Source organism: Cebidichthys violaceus, unplaced genomic scaffold (genome assembly GCF_023349555.1).
Source record: "Cebidichthys violaceus isolate CVI_PGR_0920_01 unplaced genomic scaffold, fCebVio1.0.p SCAF_2, whole genome shotgun sequence".
NCBI lineage: Eukaryota > Metazoa > Chordata > Actinopteri > Perciformes > Stichaeidae > Cebidichthys > Cebidichthys violaceus.
Genome location: NW_027176372.1, coordinates 4430385 through 4453283, shown reverse-complemented (window position 1 = coordinate 4453283; position 22899 = coordinate 4430385). Strand labels below are relative to the sequence as shown.

The 22899-nt window shown below is 42.3% G+C and overlaps 1 protein-coding gene across 2 annotated transcripts; it reads right to left on the bottom strand.

Annotated features, from left to right (window-relative positions):
* Positions 1-126: 126 nt before the first annotated feature.
* LOC137875139 (MICOS complex subunit MIC60-like) lies at positions 127-22658 on the bottom strand. Of its 2 annotated transcripts, none has more exons than XM_068714128.1 (14): positions 22464-22658; positions 20569-20633; positions 20103-20286; positions 19534-19669; positions 18800-18892; positions 18451-18600; positions 18073-18206; positions 17498-17601; positions 17159-17294; positions 16499-16628; positions 15697-15920; positions 15381-15512; positions 14916-15045; positions 127-1117 (listed from the first exon to the last, which is right to left on the bottom strand). In XM_068714128.1, the coding sequence occupies exons 1-14, from the start codon at positions 22503-22505 to the stop codon at positions 510-512; spliced, it is 2268 nt and encodes a 755-aa protein (XP_068570229.1). In that variant the 5' UTR covers positions 22506-22658; the 3' UTR covers positions 127-509. The 2 variants fall into 2 exon arrangements, with proteins under 2 accessions (XP_068570229.1, XP_068570228.1); XM_068714127.1 differs by having other exon boundaries at positions 20569-20636; positions 22464-22656.
* Positions 22659-22899: the final 241 nt, after the last annotated feature.

Below are 22899 nucleotides of genomic sequence, written 5' to 3'. Positions count from 1 at the left end.
ATGTTTGGACAGCAGCTTGTAATGAGTGACTGTGTTATTGTATCAAGAGACTCAATCATCTTTCCCTTAGTCTTTGGAACAGTAACACAGCTGTGAAGGAGGAAACAAAACATTTAACAGACAGCATAGTTGTTGATGATTTATTGGAACATGTGCAGTGTTGACAAAAAAAGAAAAGAAATGTATTCTTTAACGACTCTTAGGCTCTTAGGCCTGGGTGGGGGGGAATAAATACCTGAACCAAACCAGTGGATCTGAATTGACAAGACTAGATTGATAAGTGCAATTATTCAATTAGTCACAATATCCTCCATAGTGACTTTAAAACAATTCTGTTACATCTGAAAATGAATCACTTGGTTAACTTCAGTTCCCTTAAAGGAATACACCACTAACCATCTCTAGTGACCATCAAACACTCCCACCAGCCAGTGGAAACTCTTTGATACTCAAAAGACTTTCAGTGGATTGTTCCTTTAAGGGTTGCCAGGTTACATGAGCGTGGCAACCTACGGAGCCTGGGTGGTTCCTAACCCCACAGCATTTGCATACGCAGACAGCAGACTGACCACCTGCCTAGTCTCCAGTGTGAGTCTGGCTTCAGTCAGCCAGTCCTCCACCACTCTCCTGGCCTCTCCTCTCAACTGGTTCACCAGTTTAGCTGCCAACTCCAGATCCCCATGCTCTAAGCAGAAGCTAGCATACGACAGAAGCTTGAATGGGTCTAAATCCTCGCTGCCCAGCTGGCCGGGTGGCGCTTCCTGTTTGGCCTCGAACAGCAGCGCAGCTTGAAGGTAGGACAAGAAATACTGGTACAAGGAGTTGTGGGTTTCGTCGACGAGGGCGACCCGGCGAGCCAGCGATCGAAGGGAGTTGAAGCGGGCCCGGAGGGAGGCCTCGCTGTACACGCCGCGCTGCAGCGATTCTTCTGGAAGGGCCGTTGCCAGAGCCAAGGCAAAGTCATTGTCTTGGCAGCTGTCTCGCACAGCCTGAGCAGCGCCCTCTAGAGGCATGGTGGGGGAGTCAGCGTCGGCCATCTTTAACGAGTAGTTGAGAGCCTCCACAGAGAGCCAGAGCTGGTGGGCTTTACGGGCCTCCTCCTCCGCCACCACATGACCTGCAATTAAAAGACAAGAAGGTGTTTACATGAGCCCGGTGATGAAGAGTCCAGATGTTGTACTAGTCTGCCATGAGTCCATATCTTTAAATAAATCATGAATAAACCACATTATTTATTTCTAGAACAAGTAACTGCACCCAGGCCAATAACAACACATAGTGGTGATTACAGGCTCTCTCCACACTCTGACCACCAGACCATCCACCACTGGGATGGTCTGAGTGGATCCAGTTCCTCTTGTGTGGAGGAAAAGGATTACAGTTCTGGCCTCTTGGGTCGAAATGTTCAAACTAAGTCCTGAGCCACAGGACGCGCGTGTGTGTGTGTGTGTGTGCGTGTGCGTGTGCGTGTGTGTGTGTGTGTGTGTGTGTGTGTGTGTGTGTGTGTGTGTGTGTGTGTGTGTGTGTGTGTGTGTGTGTCACCGTTTCTGTGTTGTAATTAGTGTTATATTATCATTATTGTTTTGCTATTATTTCTCTTATATATAATTATGTTAATTATTTTTCTTATAATTATGATTTAGTGGTCCTAGCATTGTTTCTTCTCCTACTTATGATTGTTGTTGTTGTTGTTGTTTTATTACATTTTACAAGTAGTATCATTTATATGGAACCACCTGGGCTGCTTACTAAACTGTCCAGCCATCCAGATGCCTGTGGGAACTACCCGATTGAGCATCGTCTTCCCTGTGACTGTGACTCCCCCTGCTCCATGTCGCTGACATTAATGTTGGATTGAAGGACCTGCATTTAAAAACAAACAACGCTTTGGACTTCTTCTTTGATTGACAGCTGATGACAGCTTTTTATAGATTATTGACATTGTTTTTATTATTATGATTATATTCACTATGATTATTTTGATACCATTTTTATTCTTATTATATTTCAAATAATCGTATTGTTTTTATTGTTATTATTTATAATGTTGTTTTTTATTCTTATTATGTTTATATTCTCATTGTATTGTTATTTGTATTATATTATTGATACCGTTATTATTATTATTTTAGTATTATTATTTTGTTGGTCTATTTTACTAATGTTATTAGTATTATCATTGTTAGAAGTAGTCATAGGAGTAGTATTTGACTATTGGGGTGACCGTGGCTAAGTGGAGAGCAGCGTATCAATCTATACGGTGTGTAGATAGATACTGAATTGTAAGTTGCTTTGGATAAAAGCGTCTGCTAAATGACTGTAATGCAATTGTTGTTATTCTAATTTACTGATATTTTTACCAACACGTGTTCTATTTTTATTCTTTATGTTCCTCCTGTTTCTTTTACTTGTTGTCTGCGTTATGTTTACATCTCTGAACCTGAAGCTCGTTTTCTTTTCTTTTTTTTTTTAAATGTTTTTTTATCCAAATTGGCGACGAGGATGGGATCGGACGAGTAATCAGGACTCTGTTAGACGACAGAAGCGCAAATAATAGTTGATTCCTCCCTGAAGGTGAGAGGCTGTCGTCAGGCAGGGTTCGAGATTGCCGCTCCGATCCTGGAACCGGAAAAAGAATCCCACCCGGTGAGAGATTATTTTGTGATGGAACAGACACTTTGAGGGTAAACGTTATTCTCGCACTTGAGGTTGTTGGACATTTGTGTACTGGTATTACCTTGCAGGTTTTATAGAGTATTTGGTGTATCCTTTCAAGTTGATTGATTGGACCAGACTGGTTTTTAAGATACGAGAATCAACAGTAACTAGAGAAAAAGGGTTAGAGTCAGAGTAAGTCTCAGCCTGAGCAGCCTGGTGCCAAGGTCTTACCTCCAATAATAAAATACATGTGGGAAAAAGATAATCAGACGGCCTAACAATTGGAAGAATGTATAAAATTGGGGTTCACTGGAAAAGGCAACTTCAGCCTACGACAAAAATGTGATCAACTCAAACCGTGTCTGGATCAGAGAGGAAAAGGTGAAGCAGAAACAGATGAAGTGATGTCCAAGAGGTAAAGAAAGAAACAGATGTATACAACTGATAGAAAAGGAAAATATACTGCTGAACCTTTGTTTAGTATTTGTTTTACATGGTCGAGTGGATCCTGATCTGGGCTCCGCAATGCCGCTGCCGTATGCTCCTCAGGCACAAACAACATTACAGCCAAACCCACCACTCAACACTCCAAGGATGAAGAAGACCAACGAGACTCACAACTACTGGTTCGTCCATGAACACTCGGGACAATATAACTTTGGATTATCTGAAACGCGAGACAAAGAGGACATTACAACAGAGAGAGAAGACGTGAAGAAGAAGAAGAAGAAGCCATGACTCATGTGGAGAGTTCAAAGAGCAAATTCACAGAATTCAAGAGAACTTTTACCTCCTTTGTGCGTTATCATAAAATATCTGCGGCATTCACACCAGCCGTAATCAACCTGCAGTGTGTCATATACAACCATGGTGATGCTTAAAACTGGCCGTATAACCATGCAGTGACAGCCCTAACCGAATTCTGTGAGAAGACTTTACATCATCCATGAGCCTGGAAAACATCACACCAAAGAGAGTTGTCTGACATGGAAGACTACAACCAGACTGCAACACGCTGAGGAGCAGTACAACGACAGACAACAAGCAAAGACTTTTGTCAGCGCAAACCAGAGGATGCCCAGCTGACAATGGAATCAGGCCATGACAGGCGAGGAGGAAAGGACAGAGACAACAGGGGGCAAAAGAGGAAAACAGAGGGGCAGAGAGACTTTGAGACACACACACCAGCTGAAAACATTGTGTGTCATCAATGTGGCCAATCCGGACATAGGAGAAGAGACGGCCACCAATCTCCATGGAACAAAGAGTGGTGGGAGGGCTCAACAATCAGACTGAGGGGAGGAGCAGGTGGCGGGGCGGACCCAGTGATGGACCATTCGACGCACACACAGTACAACACAGAGGGTGAGTCAACTTTAGATTCTGAATATGACCACCTTGTACATTCAATACACACATTAGAAACTAGACAAACACCACTCACACCCAAATACCATGTGGATTCAAATGAAAATGAAGATTTTAGAAAGTTACCACTAGTTATGTTAACGATTAAAAGGTAAAAATGTTACATTTGGAGGAGAGAGTGAGATAGAGAGGTTATGTATGATGGACATTTATTGGACAGAAAATACTGCGGCCTCTGCTTCTCTGTCTCCCACACAATCTGAGCTGTTACAGGGGTGTGTCCGCATGCATCATTGACACGGGGCCCAGGAATGGAGGAGAAGGACTTATCTGGCCGGCTGGACAGGCAGACTGAACTCATTCACTTAAGGCCCACGGAGGATCCTGATAAACTGTACAGTATAAAAGGCGACGTACACAAAACAAGGTGTACATCATTGCCAACGGTAAAAAGAGTCACTCATCTTATGTTTGATAAGAACACACACACCATGGTTTCAAATGTTCCATCTGTCGACATAGCTGAGCTGTCCGAGGTGTCCTCCTCTTTATGGTCTGCACACAAACATGACGTAGGACTGGCGAGGGGGGCGACACCTCTGGTGGTTCACCCAGAATCTGATTTCTGTCCATGCATGAAGCAATATCCACTCAAACAAGAGGCTATTGATGGTATTACACCCGTTTTTGAGTCTTTATTGAAGGCTGGTGTAATAGTCCAATGTGGTGATTCACCGGTGGGCACACCAATCTTTAATTTAATTTAAAGAAAATTTGAGAGATGGGGGAATCGACTGAGTGACGATTTGTTTAAGATTTACAAGCAGTTCATGCTTCGGTGCAGCCGCGAGTGCCTACAGTTTCTAATCCACACACCATTCTGTCACTCATCCCTCCAGACACGACCCATTTTTTTCGTCGTCGACTTGGCCAATGCATTATTTTTTTCCAGTACCTGTGCACAAAGACAGTAAAGTTTGCTTTGCTTTTTCATTTAAAGGAAGAAGCTCTACCTGGACCCGGTGTCCCCAGGGACATCCAGACAGCCCTGGTGTATTTCACAGTGCCTTGAGAGACAATCTGGCTAATTTATAGTTACCAAATGGTTACAATATGTTGATGACATCATGATTTGCAGCCCCACAGAAGAAGCATGCAGATTAGAGTAATTTACATTTACAGTTATCCTACTTAAATTTTGGCTGCAAATGGTCACAAGGCTATCCGTCCAAATTGAAATTTGCTCTGGATAAAGTTTCATATCTGGGACATGTGATCACAGCAGAGGGCAAAACCCTCTCTCCCAAGAGAATACAGGCAATTCAAAATGTGCCTAAAACACAACTAAGAAACAAATGATAAGCTTTATATGAATGACGTCGTAGTATAGACAATGGATCCCAACTACTCAGAAAGAGAGGCATCCCTCTCTCCCATGATTCATGGTAAACATCTTTCTGCGCAGAACAAACTGACCTGGCCTGACTGCTCGACTGCTGCTGTAATGACATAAAGAGCGCTTTACTGTCAGCTCTGACACTTGGACTACCTAAACTTGACACACTGTTCACACAGTACGTTGACCAAAGAGACGGTTACATGACATCAGTTCTGACTCAGGACCATGGGGGGACAGAGACCTGTTGCATATGTCTCTACTAGACTAGACCCTGCAGCAGCTGACCTTCCTCTGTCAAAGTGTCTGCTGCTGTGGCACGTGACATTGTTGGTTATAGTGAGCTCACACTCAAGGTTCCTGATGCTGTATCACACATTAGATTAGATTAATACATTATATGTGCCTAACATTGCTGTGAAACAATGTACTATCCTTAATCCTGCTACTCTTTTCCTACTGCAGCAGATGGAGAGCCAAATAACTGTGTCGATTTCTCCTGAACAGATCTGCACACAGAGACCTCACAGACACGCCCACCCAATGCTGATTTAGAACCGTTAGTGGACGGTTTGGCATCTCGCTCGCCGGACACGTGAGAAGGGTTGGTTGGCTTTGCTGTAGTCTCATCATATGACACTCTGTGCAGCGGTAAGTTGGCATCGCACTTCTCTGCTCAAGCTGCAGAACCTGTGGCTCTTACAGAAGTCTGGAAGCTCGCTGGCAACAAAACAGTTACCATTTACACCGACTCCCGCTACGCCTTTGATGTCGTGCACGACTTTGGTGCCCTGTGGAAGCACAGAGGCTTTCTGACATCATCCGGCAAACCTATTTCTCACCGCCGTCTCGTGGCCGACTTGCTAGAAGCCATACTGCTCCCTAAAACTGCCTGTGAAAAGTGATGCTCACACTAACGCTTCTGATTTTTCAGGTTATTTTGATGTATGGATGGGCACAGACAACTGCCAAGTGATCGCTTACTTTGTTACGCTAAAGCTCACAGCAGAGATAACTTGGCAAAAGGGGGAATATGTCATTTTATTATTAATATTTATTTAGATTAAATCTACATACTTTTACTTTGGAAACTGTCCTATGCAGGATGTAAGCCTTTTCTTCAACCGTCTCATCTAAGCCAATATGACCACTTAGATGGTAACTGACATTAGGGAATGTAAAAGAACTGCAACAATAAATATTCATGTTATTTATTTAGAAATTACAGTACGATGTGTTTTCACTGAAACAGTTGGCCTAATACAGTATAGCAGGGGTCACCAATAGGTGGACCCTGGACCTAGAACCGATAGAAAATTGAGAATTATTACATTTTTGATGGAACTCTTATTTTACTTGAAATGAGAGACATTTCTTTATTACTAGAGTATGTATTATTTATAATTTATCCAGTTCAATTCAAAAGTGGACAATAAATATTGTTGAGATATTATTCAATTTAACTTTCTTTATTTGATTTGACAGTCAGTTGCTACGTACAGACGTTAATACATCTGTTGGCTACTTCAATATACATGGGACTAAATCATAGCGTGAGTTGGTCATTATTGTGTATTGTATTGTAACCCTTCGATTGGACCTAGTTGAACTTTGACATACTATAGATCAGGGGTATTTAATTCAGATAATAACTAAGTAGCATCATGAATCTGTAGATCTCAGGTTTTAAAACTAGACTTAAAGAAACAATTACTGGAAACAAAGTAAAGAAATTATAAAATCATTTAGCATGGTACACAAGAGGGTTCACTGTTTTTTCTGCTCTTCTGTGCAATAAGAATTATGTTTCCTAATAATTGATGCATGAGAAACCATGGTAACCAAATGCAAACAAGTATAGTGAGAAGAACCAAAATCGCAACCACTAGATTAGATTAAAGAAACCATTTGTAAAAGCATTTAGCTGATATGAATATGTTAAGGTCACAGTCCAGCAGCACAACAACCGTGACGTGTTTAAAACATGACCACAGTCTACTGTACCGATAGAACACATCAGAAGAGTGAGACAAAGATCCAACACATTTTAGACATCACACATGTGCATTCCACATGTGTGATGTTTCTGTAACATCTGACTGTTTCCTCCCTTAGGACTACGAAAGTGAAGTTTTTTTGTGTAATACTTATGTTTATTATAGCTTTCTACTTTAGAAATATAATCTCACAAAACAGCTAATGTTTTCTTTTATTTGATGAAGGAATCATTTTAATTGACAGGTGATTCTGGATGTTTATTACATACTTGAATGGTAGAATTTCTTACAAATTGATTATTGTTTATTATAAAACTTACTGACATGTTGTCTCATTATACAGTTTAACAGAGATGGAGGTCCGATGTTTGTTTCACCTCATCTCAGGAGATTTATTTTAACATGTTGATGTTAACATTCCCTAGCTTGCTACAACATGGAGTTGCTTGGAACTCACAAAAACAGCTAATGTTGTAACCTTATTGATTAATGATATGCATATGTAAACCATTCTGGGTAATATGTGTTGATGTTTCGATAAATTGTAAATACTGTAATGGCCATAGGAATGGCCAAAGGGGAAATTGTTGGAGAAATGTATCATACCGTTCTCTTAGTTAACTTGTATTGCTTAAAACCTGCAGAAATGTAGACGAGGCCAACCAGACTAATTTAAGAACTAATAAGAAATTATCTCATATCAAAGGTATTTCAGCATTTCTGGCATGCTGTAGTGTCATCCTGATCTCACCACCTAACCCTCTTCCCACCAAAAGGCTGGAATCTGGCCTTGGTGGGTGCATCGGCAGACAGAGGAGGACGACATCTGCCAAGGGGGGGTGAAGGGAGAGGAGAGATAATGTGTATATATATATACTCTGTTTTGTCTATTCATTGTTGTTAGACCTCCGAACCATCCGTGGGGAAAGAGCTCTATCCATTCAGCTGAATTATTACAAACCGTCTGTTCATTAAATATGTTTTTTATATTTAAGAGTTTTCTATCTCAGTTATTTCTCACAGGGAGGTTAAAAAGATTTTATTCCACCACATTGTTATTCTAATTTACTGATATTTTTATTATTCATATCATATTCTTTTTTCATTTTTTGGTAAATGGACTGTACTTTCACAGTACATGTCATCATTCACACATTCACACCTATTCATACACTGATGGCAGGGGCGACCACCAAGGTGCCACCTGCCTATCAGGACTAACATTCACACCTATTCATACGCTGATGGCAGGGGCGACCACCAAGGTGCCACCTGCCTATCAGGACTAACATTCACACCTATTCATACGCTGATGGCAGGGGCGACCACCAAGGTGCCACCTGCCTATCAGGACTAACATTCACACCTATTCATACGCTGATGGCAGGGGCGACCACCAAGGTGCCACCTGCCTATCAGGACTAACATTCACACCTATTCATACGCTGATGGCAGGGGCGACCACCAAGGTGCCACCTGCCTATCAGGACTAACATTCACACCTATTCATACACCGTTTCACACGAGAGCAATTTGGGGTTAAGTGTCTTGCCCAAGGACACATCAACATGGACTAGTAGAACTAGCGATACACATTCATGTGAGAACAACCCGCTTGAGCATCCTGCTCCATACTGCTGCGTTCAGGTGTTGATCTATACCTTGGACGACGGATGAAGAGACCTTTGAATTTCTTCAAAAGGGAAACTTTTTCTTCTTTTCTTTTCTCACCTGCTTCCTTGAGTTCATTGATCTTTCTCGCATATTGAACTTTCTCCATCTTGAGTTCATGCATCTCTATATAGAGTTTATTTTTCACTATCAGGAGTTCTTCCATCCTCTTCTCAAATTCAACTTTCTTTGTCTGAAAGTCGTTGCTCTTCGTCAGAAGTTTATCTTTGTTTGTCAAGAGTTTATGTTTCTTCATCAAGAGTTCATGGTGCTTTTTCCGGAGTTCAACGTTCTTTGCATGGAAGTCATCGATCTTTGTCAGGTGTTCAACGTTCTTTGTAAGGATGCCATCGATCTTTGTCTGGAGTTCATAGTTCTTTGTCTGGAAGTCATCAATCTTTGTCTGAAGTTCATAGTTCTTTCTCTCAAATTGAACGATCTCCGTCAGGAGTTCAAACATCTCTTTCTGGAGTTCATCTTTCACTGTCAGGGGTTCACCAATCCTCAGCCCCAATTCAACGTTCTTTGTCTGAACGTCATCGCTCTTTATCAGTTCATTGATCATTCTCTCACATTGAACTTTCTCCATCTCGATTTCATACGTCTCTATGTTGAGTTTATGTTTCAGTATCAGGAGTTCTTCCATCCTCATTTCAAATTTAACTTTCTCGGTCTGGAAGTCATCATTCTTCGTCAAGAGTTTATCGTTCTTTGTCTGGAGTTCAACGTTCTTTTTCTGGAGTTCAACGTTCTTTTTCTGGAGTTCAACATTTGTTGTCTGGAAGTCATTGGTCTTCTTCTGGAGTTTATAGTTCTTTCTCTCAATTTGAACGATCTCCGTCAGGTAATCATACATCTCTAGCTGGAGTTCATCTTTCACTATCAGGAGTTTACCAATCCTCATCCACAATTGAGCGTTATTATACTGAAAGTTATTGCTCTCAATCAGGAGTTTATAGTTCTTTTTCGATAGTATATCTTTCTTTGTCTGGAGTTCATCGATCTTTGTCTGGAGTTCAACAATCAATGTCTCGACTTCAACGTTGTTTTTCTGGAGTTCAACGTTCTTTGTCTGGAAGTCATCGCTCTTCATATGGAGTTCAACGTTGTTTTTCTGGAAGTCATCGCTCTTTGTCTGGAGTTCATCGATCTTTGTCTGGAAGTCATCGCTCTTCATCAGGAGTTCATCGTACATTGTCTGGAGTTCAACATTCTTCGTCTGGAGTATGTCATTTTTGTTCTGGAGTTTGTCGTAGTTTTTCTGGAGTTCTTTGTTTTTTCCCTGGAGATTCGGGTCCGTTTCCAGGAGACAATTGCGTTCGAATCGTAGGTCTCCAAGTTCTCGCTTAAGGTGCCAGTAGTTCACCTCCAAATCATCGTCTTTTACACAGAGGCGCTTGTTTTCTGTCTGGAGGGCAGCAATCTTGGCATGTTCGTCCTCAATAATGTTTTTCAGCCTCTGAATCTCTTCCTGAAGAGCCATATTGATGGTCCAAATGAACATCTGTTGGTCTTGTGGGAAGTTGTTGAATGCAGTTACTTTCGCTATTTTTTGGGAGAGTTCCGTGGCTTCCTCTGCTTTGACGTCAATGACGTTCTTCAGCTCATCTATGTTCTGATAAATTCTATCCATTTTTGTTTGTATTGTAAAGCTAGGCTGAGATATAGCAATTTACATATATGAAATATCTGGTGTTGGACATCAAAGCCGTGATGACAGATCAAAGCCACAAGCCTCTGGAAACTTGCTTAGCTCCGCCCACCATGGTCACTGTGCCTATGATGATGTCATGGAATGTCAGGTCAGAGCCCAAGGCCTTGCCCACCCTCCATAGTTACTGTTGCTATGGCTGTCAGGAAGGAAGCTTTTTTTGAATATGTTTTTATAAATACAATATGGTTTTGAACAGACTCCATGATAATCTAGCCCAGGTTTTTCAGTGTAGTGGTGTTTCTATGGGGTTCCTTGTCTGTTTTGTATGGAAATACATTTTGATTTGTGAAAATTGGAAACTGAGTTTAGAGTTATAATTTAGCGAGGTAACATTGGAGAAATCAGCAATAGTTAGCTACAGTTGAAACCAGAAGTTTACATACACTGCAAAAAGACACATAACTAATTTTTTTCTCACTGTCTGAAGCTAAATCAGACTAAACCTCTTCTGTTTCAGGTCAGTTTGGATTACCAAAATTATTTATTTTTGCTAAATGCCACAATAATGAGAGAGAGAATATTTTAGAGAATTTTTGTATTACTTTCTTCAAGGTCAAAAGTTTACATACATTTCCTTAGTATTTAGTAGCATTGCCTTTGAACTGCATGACTTGGGTCAAACATTTTGGGTATCCTTCCACAAGCTTCTTACAGTACTCTGCTGGAATTCTGGCCCATTCCTCCTGACAGAACTGGTGTAACTGAGTCAGGTTTGTTGGCCGCCTCGCTCACACACGCCTTTTCAGATCTGCCCACAAATTTTCGATGAGATTCAGGTCAGGGCTTTGTGATGGCCACTCCAAGACATTGACTTTGTTGTCCTCAAGCCACTCTAACTATTTTGGCAGTATGCTTAGGGTCATTGTCCATTTGGAAGACCCATTTGCGCCCAAGTTTTAGCTTCCTGGCTGATGTCCTGAGATGTTGCCTTAATATTTCCAGGTAATGTTCTTTCTTCATGATGCCGTCTATTTTATGAAGAGCTCCAGTTCCTGCTGCAGCAAAACAGCCCCACAACATGATGCTGCCACCTCCATGCTTCACAGTTGGGATGGTGTTTTCAGGTCTACAAGCTTCCCCCTTTTTCCTCCAAATGCAACGGTGGTCATTATGGCCAAACAGCTCCACTTTAGTTGCATCAGACCACAGGACATGTCTCCAGAAGTTAAGGTCTTTGTCTTGGTGTCTTTTTGCAAACTGTAATCTGGCTTTTTTTATGTTTCTTTAGGAGTAATGGCTTCCTTCTTGCTGAGTAGCCTTTCAGCCCATGTCGGTGCAGGACTCGTTTTACTGTGGATAATGACACTTTCTTACCAGCTTCAGCCATCATCTTCACAAGGTCTTTAGCTTTTGTTCTGGGGTTGATTTGCACATGTCGGACCAAAACACGTTCATCTCTGGGACACAGAGCCCGTCTCCTTCCTGAGCGGTGTGATGGCTGGACATTCCCATGATGTTTATACTTGCGTATAATTGTTTGCACAGATGAATGTGGCACCATCAAGCATCTGGAAATTGCACCCAAGGATGAACCAGACTTGTGGAGCTCCACAATTCTCTCCCTGATTTCTTGGCTGATTTCTTTTGACTTTCCCATGATTTCAAACAAGGAAGCAGAGTGTTTGAGGTGTGGCCTTAAAATACATCCCCAGGTGTGCCTTCAATTAACTCACATGTTGTCAGTTAACCTATCAGGAGCTTCAAAAGCCATGACATCATCATCTGGGCTTGCCCACGTTGTTTAAAGACATAGTACTTTTGGTGTATGTAAACTTTTGACCTCAAAGAAAGTAATATAAAATTCTCTTTCTCATTATTGTGACATTTAGCAAAAGTTAAATCATTTTGGTAATCCTAACGGACCTGAAACAGGAGAGGTTTAGTCCGATTTAACTTCAGACAGTGAGAAAAAAAGTGTTATGTGTCTTTTTGCACAGTGTATGTAAACTTCTGGTTTCAACTGTATATTTAGCAAATGATCCAACTAGAAAACCCAGCCCAGTGTTGCCAACTCTTTAGCAGTGAAAGTAGCTAGCATGGGAATTAGTGCAGAATAAAATGATTGGAGGGGCTTATAACAGCAGCCACATATACCTTTCCTTTTAATTGTCATAGAATTTGATTTATTATTTAAACTAGGGCTGGGCCGGTATACCGGTTTTAATTTCCCGTATGATGTGATTTTTTCGTACACCGTCATACCGGTATAGCCGAAACAACTGCTGTCATTCTTCAACAGAAAACAAAATATATTGTTCACCACGAAGAGTGCTACGGTTGGAGCTACTTATGAGTGAGAGGGACCCCTAAGTTATGGTTCTAACTTTATAACACAACAATTAATGCTCTTTAACAGGACAACACCACGGCACACAACAGTTTGTGTCACTAATAATTGTACATTTATACAATTTAACCGCCGAACAGCATGCTGGGTACAGCTCGGTAGCTAGCCCGTTAGCACAACAGTCTGCTAACAGCTGGGAGAGGCTCCGTGGCTTTACTTAAAGAACAGAAAAGAGCGATGTAGGAGGAACAAAGAGAGACTGAAGATGCACCAATAGAGTCTGTGTCCAAGAGAGGAGCTGTGTCTGCTGTTTGGAAGTGTTTTGGTTTTAAAAAATCTGACGTTTGGCGCCACTGTTGTTGCCGCTGGTGGTAACAAGAGCAACTTACATCACCTCAGCAGAAAACGTGAGTTATTTTCACGTGTGTAATAGATGCAATCTGAAATGTACACCTTGAAAACTGCAAACCTATCTACCTATCTATCATAGTTTGTTAAATTATCAGTAGCGATAACTAAATGATATGCTTATTATACATATTACAAACAAAAACAATTTAATAAACTCTTTTTTGCTTTTTGGGGTATTTTGGTTAGACACATATGCAACGCTGATTAGAGTGTAATATGTGTGGTATTTGTTATAAATGTACGTTGGTACATAGAGGGTGATAAGAAGCTGTACTTGGAGGGTCTTAGGACCCAGGGGAATGTAGGTGAAATAAGCAGAAAGAGATGGAAGACACTCCACACAAACAGCTGTTCACTGCTCATTGCTGGCTGGCCAGTTGGCATGAATGCGAAAAAAAAAATACCATGATATATATATAATCTTACAAAATACTGTGATATACATTTTTGGTCATACCGGGCAATTTAATCATCCCTCCATCACCACTAAAACATATCAAATAAATAATCAAATCAATGTTTAAAGTGTCAGCCTCTGTGGTTAAATATACAGAGTATTAATACAATTGTATGATATTATGGTGACTACTGGTCTCTGTTTAAGTTATGATTTTAACAAAACTTAAGCTGATCAATAAAATTATCAATGTTACGTCATAAAAGATGTTCCAAATGGTATTTTAGGTTATCGACAGGAGTTGTTTCTATAATAAATAATAATTTTCTACATTAAAAAAAACATCTGATCTTCATCACTGACCGGTAATATAATTTCATTAATAACAGATTTGTAAACGACTTAAACATGTTTTCTTTGTGAATGTGAATCACTAGTGTAAGTGTTGAATACATGAAGCTCACTGCACAGACGTGGACCAACAGAGAGACAAAGAGATAGTACTAATAAAGACACACAGGTGTGTTTCCTCTCTGTACCTGTCTAACAAACACATGAATAACTACCTGCATTTTGTATTTATAAGGTGTACTGTGTCCATTTCTACTGGGAGAATGCATTTATATTGTTTAAGTCTGTACTTGTTGATATTCTGATCGTAAAATCATTATTTTATAAGAATAAGGTTATCTCTTTTGAATACTGGAAGTTATTTATTAGGCTAAATGTTTTTGGGGAAAAAAAGCAAAAATAAGAACTTATTTCTCAGTAACAACTTGAAGAGTGTAGTCAGTAGAGAGCAGGGGTTTCGTTTTAAAAAACAGTGCGTATGAGCCACACTAAATGTTTGCGAACGCCAAAAAATATTCGGATTCATAAAACCTTACGTACACCTGCCAGTGAGCTATTTCCTTTTATGAATCCCAAATCAACCTGTAAATGTCTTCAGCTGGTTGAGCCTCATATCCCGCCCTCTACACGCCCACATAGTGTGTGTGTGTGTGAGTGTATCTCACTGTCTATGGCCTCCTCCATCCCCTTCAGTCTTGCGTAGGCAGTGTTCATATCCAGAGTGAAGTTATCCAGCTGTTCCTGGCTCAGCTGGCGGTAGTGGGTCTCCTGCTCCAGCATCTTACTGCCCAGGACCTGAACACACACACACACACACACACACACACACACACACACACACACACACACACACACACACACACACACACACACACACACACACACACACACACACACACAGTTGAAGGAGACGTGCCCACGACGATGCCAGTTAAGTGGATGTGTGGATGCTACAGGCACCTGTCCTGGTCACACACAGCTCTTACAGAGTTTGAGTGCATTCTTGCTATAATGACTTCATGAGTTAGGTGATCAAAGAAGAACAGTACACAAAGTACTGACATTCAATCGACACATAATTTACTCATCGAGTGTGCGTGTGTGAAGAATGTGTGTGGCAGTGTGGAGACCTGCTCAGCATCAGCTCTCAGCTCCGTCTCCTGGACTTTGAGGACATCTTGGACGTGGTCCGTGTGAGCAGCTGCCTGACGCCGGAGCTGAGTCCTCATCTCTGCCTCCATAACTTCCCTTAATTCAGACAACTGTGCACACACGCACACACACACACACACACACACACACTTTGTTATTGACAACAACATATTATAATATCAGAGACAGCCTCTGGTCTGAGAGGATGTTTGTGGCATAGCACCGTTACATCTTGGTGGCTCCAAACGCAGATCAAGGTCAGCAAACCCTGAAGCGCTTGTGTGCCGTCCTCACCTTCCTCTCCTGCTCCAGCCGGGTGTCCTCCTTGATGTGCTGCACGGCGGTGAGAACAGCTTTCTCCAGGGCTTTCTGGTCCTCCAGCTTCTGCTGCTCCAGCGACGCGTCGATGTGGATCTGCTCCCTGACTCGCTGCTCAGCCAGCTCTCGATTCAGCTGGTCAATGCGACGGTGCGCGTGGGCGATCAGGGCGTTCAGGTCATCCGCTGACAGTTTACCAGCTAACGCACAAAAGACACCACGTTATTTTACATGATATATATATGATACGTTTTTATCTGAAGAACTCCACTTCAGGTGTTTATCTTTATGAGAGAGCACATAGATAAAGAGAATACACTATGTACCAGTGTTGACAGTAGGCCTGTGTGTTGGCAAGAATCTTACGATCATTACGTATCATGATAGAGGTTATGATCAATATACTACTTTAGCTGTCATAGCATAGAGAACACCACCATATGCATACAATCTGAGGAATAGAAAGTTGACTTTGATGGAATCATAACATGATAGCACTGCTCTGAGCCACCGTCTGCCGTCAATCTTTGCATATCAATGATCAATTAAAAATCAATAGTGTTTTTGAGAATTTAACAGTATCATAAAACCTGTGTGTGTGTTTGTGCGTGCGACTCGATGGGGAGTGACCGTCAATGTGTCCTTGAGCGAGACACTTAACCCCAAAATGTCTCCCGTAGCTGCGCCTACGGTGAGTAGATAGATACTGAATTGTAAGTCGCTTTGGATAAAGGCGTCTGCTAAATGACCGTAATGTAATGTGTGTGCGTGGTCTTACTGAGTCCCTTCCAGTTGGCCTGGATCTCTGGAGTGAGGCTGCTTACTTCCCTCTGGAACTGTAGTTTGGCTTCATTAACCAGATCACTGTACTGGGTGACAATCTTAGATTCTGACTCTGCAGACTGCACCTACACACACACACACACACACACACACACACACACACACACACACACACACACACACACACACACACACACACACACACACACACACACACACACACACACACACACACACACACACACACACACACACACACACACACACACACACACACACACGTTTTATGCACTGCATTTCTGTAATGACTAATGAAAAGGTGTTTGTCAGATATATATTATCTATACACACACACACACATATATACATATATATATGCACACACACACACACACACACACACACACTTCTTATTCAAAATAAAAGTAATTAACTTTAAAAAACTTAAAATTAAATTTGCAATTTTTATCAAAAACATATTTGGATTTTGTTACATTTATATACAAACTGTTGAACTGTGTGAATTATCTGTAGCCAATCAGATGGCTGCTTCCCCTTCAGCCAATCACCGAAGTGTAGATTCAATGCGATGTAGAAATATCCCGTAACAGTATTTTCATCTGGTTGTACAAAATGTTCAAAATAATGTCCTTGCCTTAGTGACCACTTTGTCCAAGTCCACCACCATGTTATGGAGATTCTCCTCTGCTGCTAAAACCAGTGGGCGAACAGCAGCGACCTTCAGCCCTTTAGACTGGTCAATCTCTGACTTGAGACTGCCCAGGGCTTCACTACAGAGGGAGAGAGGCGGGGGAGAAGGGGTGAGGAAGAGGACGGTGCGGAGCAGTCGTGTATCATCACAGAGCCAAGACCACATATCTAGTATGATAAACTTGATGCGATGAGCTGTCCGATTCAACCCAGCAGAGAAGTGTGTGTGTGTGTGTGTGTGTGTGTGTGTGTGTGTGTGTGTGTGTGTAGATATATGTCTTACTTGGCATTCAACAGAGCAGTTCCAGCAGCATTCACGGCAGCGGTTCTATCAGCGAGAGCAGCTTCCAGGTCCTTCCACTGGGCCGACTTCTCCTGAGGTGGGACCTGGATTTAATATGAACTGTAATCAGTCTACTGCAAAGCAATCACGATGCCCATTAAAAGAGTCGCCGCACAGGAAACACCGGTCCAATGTTTTGTAGTGAGGTGGTTCAGGCATCCTATCAGGACGCTTCCTGAAAGCCTCCCATTGGAGCTGGTAAGACATCCCAGGTAGGCCCAGACCAGAACACCACCGGATCCCTCAGGAGGAGCTGTAAAACGCTGGCGGGCCCTGCTGCCAGCACGACACGGCCCCCGGATACGCATACGCAGAAGGAAATAGACGGACGGAGATCTTTAAAGTCCTTGTGTAATGATCCTCATCTCTGCCATCACGGTGGAAAGTCAATGGTGATAATGATGATGGAACTGAACCTGATTAATACGTAACTGGAGCCTCTGGAGTCCCAGCCCCTGGGTCTAACACTAAAACACACCAATCTATTGACATTTTGTGTACATTGTATCATTTACCTCTGCTTCCATAGCCTCCTTCAGTTTGTGTGTGTGCAGTGCGATAGCCTGCAGGGCTGCCTCCTGAGCTCCAATGGCCTGCAGTGTAGCTTTAGCCGAGCTGGCCAGCGAGTCCTCAAGACTGGCTGATACAGCTGCAACACACACACACACACGCACACAGAGGTCAATGACATAAAGAAAACAGTCAATTATAAAGATGTGTAGACTGAAATTGTGAAGAAAATAAATAAAATGTATAAATATGGTTTTCCATCATTTCTGTTGAAGTGGTACCATTATTTCACTACTTAACACACATTTACCCACTTGTGTGTGTGTGTGTGTGTGTGTGTGTGTGTGTGTGTGTGTGTGTGTGTGTGTGTGTCTCCAGCCTACATGCGAGGGTGTCCTGTTCCTCTTGGTCTTGTTGAGCCAGCCTGGCTGCCACTTCCTCTACTGGTCTCTCTCTCAGCGGGGCCTCTGTGTCGGGGTGAACCTCTGCTGTCACTGGAGGCTCCGTATGCTCGTGGCACTCTTTGCACTCCTCTAGAGAAAACATGCACAGGCTATGTGTTTGACTTGTGTTCACTGTGATATAACCCTCAGCTTTTTAAAGATTTGGTTATTTTGGATCTTTGAGTTTTCTGAATTTCATCTCTACATTGATCTAAATGTCCCAAAAGGTTGAACTTGTGCTTTTACTTTAAAGCCTAAGCTTTAAGATACCAACGCTGGACGGTGTTACCTTTGACTGCTGCTGCCTCTGTGTCACACGGAGCAGGGACTGTGGAGATCTCACTGATGGCTGAGATGATATGAGAAGCTTCTGCTGAAGCCTCTGGATGGGACATGAATACAGAACGGTTACAGAGAGTCATTTACTCTGGAACAAATCTGCCCACAGAGACAGAACTACAAACACCTGGCAAAGTATTCTTAACCTCTGTTGTACTTCCTGCTACAGTCGGTGTCTCCCACACCTCATTTAGCCATGATGACTCGCACACAAACCCACAAAAGGTGAAAACAATGCCAGCTATAAAGGTGAATAAACAAAGAGAGCGGGAGAGCACTTAGAGTTGATGTTGGCGTGACTTCAGACCGTCGTTCATTCATTTGAGAAAGCAGTTGCCACCTTGTTGCTCCGCTGTGTGTGCTGCCTTTAATAGTCTAAAGGCACGAGCTCAGCACTATAAGCATAGATGAGCGCTTACCCTCAGAGACCTCTGTGGGTGCACAAAGACAGCACAGTGCATAGAAAACACTTGAAAGACTTTTACAAATCGCAACACGTTGTTGGCTCAGCCTGTTCTTACATGCGGTTGTTGTTTTGTGCTGTAAAAAGAAATCTACCTACGGTGATTCAAACTACAGTTAGCAGCTTATGAATCACACTGGCCCCTAACTCCTCCTGGTCAAAGGCAATAACTGAAGTCAAGTGTACATGACGTGTCAGTCTGAACCAAATCAGAGACATACCCTCTATGCTCTGTGCGGGCTGTGATGGGACGGGACTGGACTCTTGGACTGGACTCTCTGCCTCCTTCACCTTCTTCTTCTCTTTGGGCGCCTTCACCGGTTTCTCCATCATCGAGGGAGGCTGGGCCATCTCCATCTACACAGCAGCAACAGCAGACACGTTAACTGAAGCCTGAGGGGCTCAACACGGAGGGCCACGTGTCACAATCACGGGCCCTGCCACAGAACTCAGGTTCAACGAACTCTGAGGCTAACCCTGAACTCTTGAGTTGATGGAAAACTCAGATCAGCTGATCAGTTTGTTCAATCGAGTTTATTCACTGTGAGTTACGCTCGCTCGTGGTGAATGAAAAATAGATACCACGATTCACCATAAACAAGCAGGCCTCCATGTTAATCTATGTAGAGGCTGTAGAGATGTTAATGCATGTAAGATATGCATCGACTGCACCATGTATCTTTTCGCTCTGTTTCGGAGTGGATTGTTTTTCTTGAAACAGTCTGATCTAATGAGGAGCATCCAGCTAGCTCTTATTCATGGCCCAAACATGCTGTGAATCCATCCTGACCTGTTTGTTGATGCCACCTTGAGGAGCAGGTCCCAGAGCCAGACCCAGGAGCCAGTCTGAGTATGGAACATTGTTCTCCACGGCGGCTCTGAACTTGTGGTCCCATTTTGCGTAGAGTATTGTACCTCCAACGCCACCGCCTACTGTCACCAGGCCAGCAGCAACCACTTTAGCAGCAGCACCACTGTGGTGGAAGAGGACAGCAGAGGAGAGACATATACAACATGTATTTATTATTGTTACCCCCATCAGCAGCTACAGCCCCATCATTTTATTTTTAACTCTAAAATACTGACAGTACAACAATGCAACTCTGGTTTACACTAGCATTAACACTGTATGTATCTACACTGTATTCATTTCAAATAAGATCCTTATTTACTCATTTCTTCGCGATTGGAATTGGCCTGAAACTTTGCACAAATCATCTTTGTACAGTGTGTGTGTGTGTGTGTGTGTGTGTTACCTGCTCTCTCCTGCTGTGTAGTGGCGGCATTGTTGCAGATTGGTTAGAGGGGTTCTCCTGCAGTTCTTCTGGAGAAGGGACAGGTGGACAGAGTGAGTGAGTGAGGAAGAGAGATTGCTGTGTGTGAAACATGCACATACACACATCTACGATTATGTACCCGTGTGGTGTGTGTGTCAAATTAATGTAATTTGACACACACACCATTTAATAGGTTGCATGACCATTTATTACCTCAGTTAAGAAAGAAAAAAAATCAATGAGCAAAGCGATTACACTGTACCTGGCGGAAACGTCTTTTTATTGAAAATTGACATCGCTGAATCTGATTGGTCAGGCCCTGCCTATAGTCGACTGATAATTGAATCATGACAACAACAGGAGACAGACACAAACTGCAGTTATAAGCGTAGCAGACAGCTGGCTTTTTTAGAAAATCGTTCATAAATTTTTAAATGTTTAGCACTCTGATAGTGCTGCGTTCTCATGCGAGTGCTCTGATTAATAAATGTATTCTTCTTTGATTTTGAAAGAGTAGCCGTATGTTGTTGTTACAAAGCCTTTTCCGAGTCTATATGATGGACAGTGCATCCTTGTCTACATGGTGATTTATTCCCACATACTAAGGATTCATTAATAGGCTGATATTTAAAGCCAAGTAAGCTATATGTCATGATTTGCTGGGAGAAACCATGCAATTCTATGTAAAAATCTGACATTCAGCACCCCCATATAGCCCGAATGGAATGATCCTTTGTTTCATAATGACATTTTTCCACCACTGAATATTCAACGATGTGATTGGCAGTTCGATCTCTCAGACTTTTCTCAGGTGGAAAGAACAAAACTAACAGCGGTGCATTGCTGTTATTTGGAAAGTGCAGCACATCTGTGCAAAAAGTTCAGGATCTCTTGCATCCAAGATGAAGACTTTGCAGTCGTCATCAGACACTGATGGCACTCCAGATAATGCCTCACAGGGATGTTTGCTCACATCGCTCTCTAACCTGTGAACAGGGAGGTACTACAGCAGAGACTGAGACACCAGGGATGGAAAGTGTCATGTCCTGATTGGTTTGATATGTTACTTGTTCTCATGCATTCTTTGTTTCTCTGTTTTTGGTGGACGATAAAGTAGTTTTATTCTGTTCTCTCAGATGTAACCCAACTTTCAGCAAATATGAGGTAATTGATGTACACTCGAATAAATGTATCCATCAAATATATGAAACACATTTATTCATTCTTTTGTAAAAATGAATCTGTCAACTTACCACAATTTTCACTGAGACAACTGTACTAGCTGTAAGCCAATAGATACATTTCCACTGAGGTGGACAATAAAGTCAACGTAATCCAGAAATGGACAGTGTTTCCCTGTTAGAACGACAGCGCCCCTCTCGGTGGGGAGGGGTAATGTTTGGTTCACATTAATGCTCAGCAAAACATTTTTTTAAGTTTTAAATGGTAGCGTTGACGTTAGTTGTTATAAAACATGTGGTTTTACTGACACGAAATGACGATGAAATATTAAATAAAGACACACTCTTCTGACGCAGCCTCCTGCTCTGTAAGACGTAGCTAGCTCAACCCGTTAGCTCACTTGGGGTTGAAATGTCATTAGCCATATGTCACTAGAAGCTAACCAGCTAGCACCGACATTAAGCAGCGTTCTCATCAGCTCTTTGTGACAACAATTTAACGATGAACAAAGAGCCGTGTTCATTCTAAAATTATACAACGTTATGTTAGACGCTGACGTTAACTACCCGACCTAGTTTACTGTAAAACCCCACTGTGGCACCTTGGGCAGTCTGTGGGTCACTGAGTGGTAACATGGTAGCTAGCTCACGGTGGTAAAGGAGGGGCTACAGATGCCAAAGCACGAGGCTTACCCGGGCTGTGGCGTTAGCTCCTCTCAGACAAGCCCTCAGCATGGTCCACGGTCACTTTGTTCTCAAATGCGTATCAATTTAAGCTGCACAGAAGCAGTCAATATTTCTCCTTTCGTCCTTCTTTTCCTTTTCTTCTTTCACCCCCTCCGTCTTCGTATTCTAGGTAGTTTAAACGCTTGTGTGCGCAATACTGCCCCCTTAGTCAAAAACAGAAGTTAACGCAGGCTTCTTGGTCAAAAGGAGACGTTAACGCAGGCTTCTCTCGAGCTCCTCAGCACACCTCTGCTAACGTGGTTGCCTATTAATAGAGACTTCCACTGACTTGCTCTGCACATCAGTCAGTGAGCAAGGGGACAACTTCAACTCTGCACGCTTTAGACACGTGTCTAAAGCGTGCAGAGTTGAAGTTGTCCCCTATGGCTGGATGTTTGAGCAC

Coding starts and splice junctions, on each gene's coding strand:
- LOC137875139 (XM_068714127.1), bottom strand. CDS start 22,505: ATGCTGAGGGCTTGTCTGAGAGGAGCTAACGCCACAGCCCGG. Junction 18,893..19,533: donor GCCCGCACAGAGCATAGAGG/GTATGTCTCTGA, acceptor TGTCCCATCCAG/AGGCTTCAGCAGAAGCTTCT. Junction 16,629..17,158: donor TGGACAAAGTGGTCACTAAG/GCAAGGACATTA, acceptor GTGTGTGTGTAG/GTGCAGTCTGCAGAGTCAGA.